Here is a 10955-nt window from a genome sequence, read left to right as displayed (position 1 = left end):
TTGGTATTTGCTGTGGATTTTATTGCCACTAGAGGGCAGAGAAGCCATTTATACTTAGAAGAATTTGATGATCACATCATGACTGGATTTTTGAGCAGGTTACGTTCAAGCATATTTATTTATTTATTTTTAAATACAAGTTTGTAAAGTGATGTGTTAAAAAATTCTGGATATGAGTAAGTCTGTTCAGTTGGTGGCTGATGTGGAGGCAGGTTATTTGTGTTTGGGAAAAGGGCAGAGGGGAAAGCGTGAGAAGGGGGTGGTTCTGAATGGTTCCTCCATGGTTTAATTCACTGTTTAACTGTTGACTTGAGAAGCAGTAAGTCCAAATTTAAGTATAACTTTAGGATTTACAAGTATACTTGAAGTAACCACCCGTGTGTGAAATGACATTCAAACAGAGAATAAGTTTAAGAAGGTCCTTCATGTCTATTTAGCTACATGCATGGCTATCACTGCCATATGATCATAGGAAAACTCTTGTAATGGTGAAAATGCCATGCTTAATTGGCATTTAAAAGGTATTTATCAAACTTCTCATTTGAGTGATCCATATACCTTTTTTCTATTTGTTACACTTGTTAACAGGTTGTAAACCTGTACTTGATCCTGGACCTGGAGCGTTGTCTGTTTGTGTCACAGTCTTGTCTCATCACAGGGTATTATTGTCATCCAGAGCATTCGGCTTCAACACTGATTCGGACTTAATCCGTTTTCACTGCTGTGTAATGATGCTGAACAACCTTTATTCCTGGCTACTGATCCCTCATCATTTTGCAGCTCGGTTATTTTATACTTCGCCTTTGTGTTAACAGACTCCTGATAAGGCATCCACATTGATGGAGAAACAATTGTGTGTGTGGGTTGGGGGGGTTGCTAGATAGCAACAAAAGCAGTATGGTCCATCACAGTAGCTGAGTTTCCTTTAACCTTTAAGATGTTTGCCAGTGGCCTGACTATGCTAAGTCTCTGTTACCCAGTGTTACCTTGGTGGGCACATTTACTTGGTCACTTTAGAATGTTGTTCGTTATTTGTTTTCATACATACATACATACAGTACATTGATAAAATAACATTATGATCACCCGCCTAATATTGAGTACAGTAGGTCTACCCTTTGGCACCAAAATAGTAATGATCCGTGTGTTCTGACACCTTTCTATTAGAACCAGCATTAACATTTTCATCAATTTGACCTAAGGTAGCACGGTCATCACTGAGCCTTGACCCTGTTGCCAGTTCACCGTTTTTTCTTCCTTGGATTACTTCAAGGGATGCAGTTTTGAAGTTGCTCTGACCCAGGTGTCTAGCCATCACAATGTGGCTGCATTTTCGATATCTCATTACAATGGCAGCTGGAAGTAGGTGGAATATATTAGGCAGAATGTGAACTGAAGTTGATGTGTTGGAAGCAAAAAATGGGCAAGCATAAGGATTTGAGTGACTTTGACAAGGGCCAAACTGTGATGTCTAGCGGACTGGGTCAGAGCAACTCCAAAACTGCAGCTCTTGTGGGGTGTTCGTGGTCTGGATATACCAAAAATGATCCAAGGAAGGAAAACCGGTGAACTGGCGACAAGGCTCACTGATGCACATGGGAAGAGAAGGCTGACCCTTGAAGTCAGATTTAATAGAAGTGCTAGTGTAGATCAAATTAAGGAAAAGCTTAATGATTGTTAGAAAAGAAAGGTCTCAGAACACACACAGTTGGCAAAATGGGACTCAATATTAGGCAGGTGTATGTCTGTTCAGTGTATATACAAGAACGTTAAGAACGTAAAAGAGCTAAAAGGTTACCTTTAGGCTATTGAGATCAAGGTTGGAGTTAGGTTTGGGTTATTTTTATTGCTTTATTGAATTAATAAATGTCACTGAAAGAAAGAAAGGTTTTTACAAGGATAGTAAAGCAAACCTGTGTGTGGCTGAATAGTAACAAAAGCAGGATAGTCCATTACAGTAGCTGAGTGTCCTTGACCTTTCAAATCTGCGCCCTCCTTTTCAATTTGGAAAGTCCGGAACATTCTTAAAGGCCAGTGTGTGTGTGTGTGTATGAGAGAGTGAGTGAGAGAGAAAGAGAGGAGGTACGCCTGTGTGTGAAACCCACAATTAAACCCCGCTAACGTGCTCTGCGTGGGCCTCATCCGTCATGATGTGAAAAAGTACGGAGGGATCCCTCGCCTACGTCTTTCTCTATCTCTCTCTCACACACACACACACACTCTGCCACCTCCGCCAGGAATCCGCAGTGCTGTGAGTGTTACGTGTTCAGCACTGCTCCTCGCCCCCGCACACACACGCAGACAGCGGACACAGATCAGGTTTAGGCTTAGGCTGTATTGTGTGCCATTCATCCTCTCATCCAAAACCACATACTTCACTTAAACATGCTACACTTTTAAAACAATAGCCCACACCACCACTAAAATCTATTCTTGGTGTATATTTTTTATATAATATTCTGAAATGAACAAAGCCCACGTGTCTAAAATGGTACACAACAGGGTGGGATGGAGTCTTTACAACAGCATAGCTCACATCAGCCTAAATAAATCAATATATAGGCTACTTAAAAACAATCACTTGACATGAAATTACCATGATGCACCTGAGTTCAGGTTAAATGTCTGTGCATGTACTTCTTTCGTCCATGTAGGATTTATCCGGGTTCTCTAGTTTCCTCCCACCTTCCCAAAACATGCCAGTAGGTACGTGAAAAAGCTACTATAAGTGTCACTGAGTGTCCATGGTGATGTATGATGGACTGGAGTCCCACCTTAAGGACGACTGTTACTCTGAGCATCTACCACAATCCTGGCCACTGACTGAAGTAGTGGGTCTAGTTAGTGGTTAGCACTTTCGCCTTGCACCTCCAGGTTCTGGGTTCAAGTCCAGCCTCGACGGTCTGTGTGCATCATCCAAATACATTCAGATTGGTGTTCCCAAAATGTAGTGTGTGTGTGTGTGTGTGGGTGTGTCCTGTGATAGATTGGCACCGTATCCATGGTGTACCATGTCTCCTGCCCTAAGCCTCCTGGGATAGGCTTCAGGCCCCCCATGACCCTGTATACAAGACAAAGCGGTATAGACGATGAGTGAGTGAGTGTTTCATACACCAGATTTCATCCAAGGTCCCTGCATTCATAGAATGAATGAATAAACTGATGATTTAACTCACTATTTAACTATTTTTTATTTAAAATGAAAAAAAGATCTATCTATCTATCTATCTATCTATCTATCTATCTATCTATCTATCTATCTATCTATCTATCTATCTATCTATCTATCTATCTATCTATCTATCTATCTATCTATCTATCTATCTATCTATCTATCTATCGTTTGTTTGTTTGTTTGTTGGTTTTCCTTCTTCTTCATAGATGAAATAGATCCCTGCAGCTCCTCGGGGCAATTCCGCATGAATGGTTTGCTTCCCGTTGGTGGGCGGAGCTTTGGGCGGAGTTTCGAATGAAGAGAGAGCATCCCTCAGTGACGACATCAGCTGTCTCGCGCACACCGGCTCTCCTCCGCGCGTGGGCACATAGAGAGAGAGAGAGAGAGAGTTCCGTATAAATAAAGGCGGCCGGTACTCTCTGTCTGTGTCTCAGTGTCTCAGTGCCAGACTGCAGCAGTGTCTCTCTTCTGTTCTCTCCCGCAGCTGAAGTTCGCTCTGTCACGCCGCCGTTTGTCTCGTATTCGGAAATAAATTCCTGTCCATGGTTGTGACTGGAACCACAAAAATGTCCCGAGCCGACGAGGTGCACCGCATAACGGAGAATGTCTACAAGGTGAGTGTGTGTGTGTGTGTGTGTGTGCGCGCGCGCGCGCGTGAGTGAGTCACCACCGTCCTGTCTTTTTGGGACATGCACTCATAAACGCAGTGTGTTCCCTACATGGTCAGCTTTGTTTGGTGTTTGATGTGTTTTGTGAAAACAGAACTTGTTACTTTTTTGTTTCTTTTTTCCTCCTCAAAGCTTTTGCTTTGAAGTTTATAACTTCGCTACATTGTGTAATTGCATGATGAAGTGCCTCTATGCACCTGCCAGCTTGTGTGCAACAAACTGAACACACACTGTATCTAACAGATTGTTAACATTACACATGGGCTGGTGAATCCTCTTTCACTAAGCTCACACACACACACACACACAAACTCCAGAAGGGTGTTTCTGGTTTCTGTAGTGATCTGAACAATTTCCTAGATCTTTTTTTTGTGTGTCAAGTACTTTTTATTGCTACTGTGCCTGTACTTTAAACACACTTTTGTCTGTTGGAGCTTTCTTTAGACAGCATAGACACTAGACTTTATGAAACAGATAGATAGTGAGAGTCTGAATTCAACAACGTTACTGACTGGTACTTCAGAGCAAGACAGACTCTCTTGTAACTGTTTTATAGAGTCTCACCTGCTCAGTGTCTCCAAAATCCTGCACCTGACCTAATGAGGCATGTTAGTACAATCCTGTGGGCATCTGTGTAGAGACTTAGATACCAGGGCTTTTAAACCCTCTACACAAGGCTTATTTCTTCTGGGGGGGGTGATGATGTGTGATGATCCAATAGGGTTCACGGTTGTGGCGGTCAGCTGGAATGGTTTGTTGCTGAGTTTGCTCTGGACTCTGGAGTTCTGTAACACATAACTGCCCTGGAGCTGCGCTGTTCCACTCAAGATGTGAAATTAAATTTGCTTGGATGAGCTGCTAAATTGTGCTTAGTCACAGTAATAAAACTAGGCCAGAGTAGGTTAAAGGTGCACCATGTAATCTGTAAAGTTCTTCTTCATTCTTTGACTCCTGTTTGCATTTCTCAGGTTTTGAACCTAACTCTGCTCTCATGTGAGACTGGGCTAGTCAGCACTGTGTCTCCTTAACGAATAACTCATGCAGAACACACGTGGCAGTTTTACGAGAGGGCAGTGGGCTAGGGTAAAGGAAAGGAAAGGTCTCTCTGTGGTTTACTGAGCATTTCACTGTGTATGACTGTGTATGTGACAAATAAAATTGTAATTTAATTTTGATTTATTTTTTATGTTGTTTTTTTTTTCTTGCAATTGTTATTTGTCTCACAAGCAGCAGGGTGCTCTAAAATTCACACACTGCCTCTTTAAGATATAGTATGTAGAACACCAAATTTGGCACATTTAATGTCAAGTGTGGTTTAAACGTTTAGAAAAGCAGTCACATGAGTTTAGGCTTTGTAGTTAGGAGTGGGAGTTAAAGTGCTTGTGTAACACAGAGAGAGTTGGGAATACAATTCTGCAAGCTGTTAAAAGTTGCTTTTGTTCAAACACTGCTGAAACTGAGCTGTCGATTTTTGCTATTACGGCAAACAAATCCTGGTGAAATCATCAACCAGAATTAATAGTGCAATAATAACTAACAGGGGGGAAACCGGTGAATCTGTAGCTATTTTTCCCTGTCAGACTTTATTAAGTGCATTCACCAAACATGAAATAATCACAGACTTAATCACCATGCTAACTGTATTAAGGAATGGCACCTACAGTGTGCTGCCTTAACAGCTTGAACAGTGACACTGAGAAAACAAGCGGTCTATGCAACTCTATATCATTATTTCAGTATCCTGCAGTGAAGTCTAGAGAATTTGGGAACGAAGAAGTGCCGTCTGAGCTAACAAGTCCGCACTGAAGAGATGTAGGGACTGAAGGTAGTTGGGAGATTCTTATATTTCTGTTTACTGTTTATTTCTGTTTTATAAGGACACGGTGTGGCTCTGTTTAGAAGTGAAGGGTTGCCGCTTTGACCCTTGGTCTAGTGCTGAATTTGGATGAGACAGACTTTGGCAGTGCCAGCTGGAGAGGATGAGGATGCAGCACCGAGATAATTGATGCCACATGACCTGAGGACAGAGGCAGAATGCTTCATGTGCTCGCTTCAGGCTGCAAGTCGGGACGAGCTGGCACAATTGGCTCTGTTTTACTTCTTCGGAGTGAATTTGGTGCCTTTTGTTTTTGTATACTACAGCACCATTTGTGTGCAATCTGCTGCTAAACCAAATACAGACTATACAATATCATGTGGTCATCTTGCCCAGTGTGGCACGTTTTCTGGTCCTGGGTAGGAGAATTATATTGAAATGTGTAAAGCGTGTGTGTGGACGTGAGAGTGTGAGGTTTAGCCTGGCAGCTGCTTAGTAATCTCACAATTCCCCCTGAGCGTTAAACCTCCTGTCTATGCTCACGAGTGACTCAGTCTGCATCTGCCAGCCTGAGTTGGTGGTGTCTTGTGGTCAGTGTGTGTGTGTGTGTGTGTGTGTGTGTGTGTGTGTGTGTGTGTGTATGCATGTGTATATGAATCCATCTGAGCTGATGTCCCACAGTATGTAGGCAGTATCTCAAGCTCTCATGGATGTTAGAGGTGTGGGTGTATAATGTAATATGGTCACTTGTATCAAATGTAATAGCGTTGTACTGGAGAACATTAAAAAGAAATCCCTTCACCTTTCATTTGTCTTGGCAGTGCTTGCAAATGTTGGATTTTTTTTACTTGTTTGCCGCAGCGAAGGACCTAGTGGAGGTCTTTGGTGTCCTAATTTACAGTTTTTTCCTGGTGCTGTTCTTGACATGATTAATGAAGCATACAGTAGGACAAATGGTATGCATCAACTTTCAGGGAAATTAATCACGACATAAGTGCATCTAAAATATGCAACAAGAAAAGAGATTAAGTTTAATTAACGAGAAAAGTGACAAAAAATCTGATCTGCAGTAAATATGCCACTGGTGTAGCTTAAGGCCGGTAGGTTTGTGCACATACCAGTTCTAAAACAAACTGTCGCAATCTGCAATTGTGATGTGTTCCGGTTTGCACTCGTGTAAAGGGTGATTGGTATCGGTAGAGCTGGTTTTGGGAATGTTTGAACTGCTGAAGTGTTGAAGCTGATAAGGGATGTTGTGGTTTCTTTTTCAGTTATATATAGGCCAGATCAGTCCGAGTTTATAGACTTTGAACAACAACGATAGGTCTACAATCCTAATTGCAAAATATTTCTATGAAAAGTCATTGTGGTGCAGTATGTGGGCCAAAGGAATGTGTATGTTGGAGGTCTCTCACTTGCTATCTGGGAAAAGAACAATGACAGAAACAAAACAAACATGCATAAATAAGTATGTATTTTATATTTCTGTTTATCTATTTGTCTGATTGATAGAATGAGTACAGGGTCACAGAAAGTGGATTTTTAACCCTTCCTTGGAGAAAAGAGCTAAATCAGGCACCATGCTAACCTACTTTACTGCAAACGCTGCTACTAACAGATGGTACTGTAGTGTTGTGGTTTTGGCACCGGTGTCGTGTGTTGTTTATTTGCTCAGGCTCTTGCAGGTTTAGTCATCGTCTATATGGCAAATCTGTTCCAGTATCGATTGACATGCAGGTTTGAGTGTCTAACAAGGGGTCGAAATTCCACGTACGTTCTCTAAGACCTAGAGCATTTTCTGTTGCTGAAAACGGCACCATGCCAGATTCTGTCACTGTCTAACCAGACACGCCACATTTTCTTCATTCTTTGCATGTTTAAGATCATTCATAATTATCTACCCGTGCCGTAAGTTTACTGTAAGTTTACACAGAGCCTTAATGCGTGTGAAGGGTTTTATCAGTCTGTACACATACATTACATTACTGATTTTGAATGAATGAAGTGTTTATATACAAACTTGTTGAGCATATTACATAATACATAAATTCCGTAACTATGCGTATATTACCTGTAGTAAATTGTGGCATTTTGTGGTTAGATAATTACACTCGTCGCCCTTGGCTTGCTCATCAGGGACAATCTAATCATTATGATCTAAACACATTCTTGCTTGCTCCTACACATTTCCATAATCTTCTTTTAACTTTGTGAAGCTGCTTTGAGACAATGACCATTGTTAAAAGCGCTATATAAATAAAATGAAATAAAATGAGACATTTATTCAAGAGTTGTGTTTAATATCTACGAATGAATGTAACAGGTAGCTATGGTTAGTTAGCAGCAGGTGCAGCAGAATTCGTTTTTTTTATTATTAATTTAAAACCTTTTGCAGACTGGAAGCACTTTAAATATAACATATAAATAATAATTCCACATTCTGTCTTTGTGGAAATTTATGTTACAAACAGGATATACATAGTTTACAGTTGTATGCATGTTATTTATATGATGACAAACTCTTGCCTTACTCTCTTTAAAAAAAAAAGAAAAAAAAACGGTTGATGCTTTAGTTCATGCAGACAGCAAAAAAAGTGGACTCCTGGCTATTCAACCTTGAAACAATTTTAACATACTTGAGAAACTGAAATTGTTTAAAAGAAGACACATTTGATGTAGACAATTTGGCGTAGTGGTTAGCCCTGTCACCTTGCACCTCCAGGGGGTCGAGTGCTGGATTTCTGCCTCAGGTCTCATGAGAAGTAAAGTATTTGTATGTTCTCCCGTGCTCTCTCCGACATGAAGATTAGGCTAACTGGTGTTTCCAGATTGCCCATAGTGTATGAATGAGTGTGTTTGTGCCCAGCGATTGACCGGCAACCAATCCAGGGTGTACACCACCTTGTGCCCCGAGTCTCCTGAGGTAGGCTGCAGGTCTTCTGTGACCCTGTAGGATAAGCGGTATAGAGAAATAGTGACATTTAGGTATAAATAGAAAACAGAGCCAAATTGTCCAATCTTTTATATATTTTTTTATTATTTATGTCAATTCTTTTTCTGTAAAGCTGCTTAGAGATGATGTCCACTGGTAAAAGTCCAACGAGTCAAATTTTTCTTCCATCTATCTATCCATCCATGAATTGTCCAAACTGCTTATCCTGTGTGGGGTCATGGGGGTCTGGAGGCTCTCTTAGGGAACTTGGGGCACAAGGCAGGGTACACCACCTCGTGGGCTGCCAACTTACTGCAGGGCACAAGCACACACTCACACACCCAAACAAACCCTGGGGCAATTTAAAAAGCAATGAAGAGCAATCGGCCAACACCACATGTCTTTGGAGTTTGGCAGAAAACTGGATTACCCCCAGCACTGGAGGTGAGAATGATGCTTTAAAGAAAAAAATCCTTTAAAAACTGTTTTAGCTAGCTCTAAAATCACAGCATTCATATACTTCTCTAGCTCGTTTGCACCAGCTTAAAACAAATCCGTCTCTAGGAACATATTCAGAACAGTACATCATTTGTCTTAAGCCAGAGCTTCTCATTTGTCATTGTGGTGACATTCTGGCTCAAAAGTCTCAAGCCTGTGAACTAATGTGCTCCTTTGGCAGCCATGTTGGAACTAATTTGGTGCAAAGAGGGAATAGTGATGAGATTAATCTCTCTACTGCTGTGCTGTTTAAAATTGCAGATTGGCAGGACAAGCTGCCAGGGCGATCAAGGTCAGAGAGGAGGGGTGTGAGGGATGAGACTGGCAGAGGGTGAGAGAAAGTTATCGTGACCGGTCTCAGATGGAGGCGTGATCTAAAGGAATTAGAGTAATGATGGGGAAATATTCATCCTCCCTGTGTGATCATGAGAATAAGAGCATGAGAATAGTGTGTGGAAGTAATAGAATTCATGGTGAGAGTATGAGGATGGATTTGGTGCGTTTGATAGATTTGCATTCTGCAGGAGACGATGCAAAGGCGTTTTTATCTCTAATCTTGCAAGATAACAGCACACGCTTCTCGATCTGTTCCTTATCACATGTACACACACGAGCATTTGACATAAGATTTATTGCTTCATTGTTATCATGCAAATTAGAATTAGACTGTATGTATGTGTGTGTGTGTGTGTGTGTGTGTGTGTGTGTGTGTGCTCCTTTCTCACTGATTCACACAAGCCACTGCTTTTCTCTGAATGGATCGTCGTGTTTTTTCCGGATGGGGTTCCTTGGCTGCCTCGCATTCTAATAATGAACAGTCGCTCCTAATGGCTAAATTTGAACAACCCCCCCTCCTCCCTCCCTCCGGCTGGGCCGAGATGGTATAGCCCGAACGTGCCGAGAATGCGAATAAACTGCAGCAGAGGAAGAAAAGGACTGCGGGGGAATTCCGACATGACCAAATACGGGCACGGAAGTCTTCTCCTTCACCTCAGTGAGGTGGGATTCATGCTGGCGCAGTCGTGCGGAGGCGGCACACACTCTCACAGCAGACAAGAACTCATCTGAAATGTAAATGGAAGCATGCGTATGTGATGTGCATTCGCATCACTAAGTCTCCCGGGGCATGATGGAGTGCTGAGGATGTTTTAGGCACGAGATTTGTGCTTACTAGGGACGCTAACGGATTCAGCGATCAGTGAACTGTGACGGGATGATACAAGAAAGGGGGAGTTCGTTTTTTTTTTTATTTTTTATTTTTACCCTTGGTGTGTGATGGGGAAAAATTACAACATGTTATGAATTACAGTATACTGTGACGCAAAACCATCATGATGTGATTGATTGATTCGATTGATTGATTCATTGGTCTCTCCTCACACAATACAGGATTCAGGAACATGTCTGAAGCCAAAGAGAGATTACATCTAGACATTTTTTCTGAAATATTATTATTATATACTTTCCTGCATATATGGTTGATCATTGCATACAGTATTTAGATAAAGCAGTTGCAGGAAAAGGAAAAACAGGAATAAAGCATAAGCAGTTATAAATTGTTGACACTGAAACATACAACATTTAATTCATATCATATATAATAATACAGTTATATCATAAACTCCAAATTGTGTATCTAATCATGTCAATAAAATCCCTACATGTTATTATGTGAGCTTAAAGAAAGGATTTGCTCCATCCAATCCACAATCCGGATGCTCCGGTGACTTTTACATGTGATCCAGCATAAAACAAACAAAAAGAAAAGGTGACAGTCTTCTTCAAATCTCTAGGACGAGTCATGTGTCGGTAGCTCTCTAGGGAGAGCTAGCTGTTGGGTTGGGATTGACAGATGACCAGACTGGG

General features: G+C 41.4%; 1 protein-coding gene across 6 annotated transcripts in view; it reads left to right on the top strand.

Moving 5' to 3' along the window:
• The first annotated feature begins 3593 nt into the window (after positions 1-3593).
• Positions 3594-10955, top strand: part of baiap2b (BAR/IMD domain containing adaptor protein 2b) — a 54324-nt gene continuing 46962 nt past the window's right edge. For 5 of the 6 annotated variants that reach the window (XM_053511878.1, XM_053511880.1, XM_053511876.1 and 2 more), the window contains exon 1: positions 3594-3789. In XM_053511878.1, coding sequence (XP_053367853.1) covers positions 3718-3789 — 72 coding nt within the window. In that variant the 5' untranslated portion in view covers positions 3594-3717. The remainder of the gene's footprint in view (positions 3790-10955) is intronic. The other variant, XM_053511881.1, reaches the window with a different exon arrangement.

Source organism: Clarias gariepinus, chromosome 14, assembly GCF_024256425.1.
Source record: "Clarias gariepinus isolate MV-2021 ecotype Netherlands chromosome 14, CGAR_prim_01v2, whole genome shotgun sequence".
NCBI classification, from domain to species: domain Eukaryota; kingdom Metazoa; phylum Chordata; class Actinopteri; order Siluriformes; family Clariidae; genus Clarias; species Clarias gariepinus.
The sequence above is the reverse complement of the archived record's forward strand: the minus strand, read 5'-3'. Positions and strand labels throughout refer to the sequence as shown.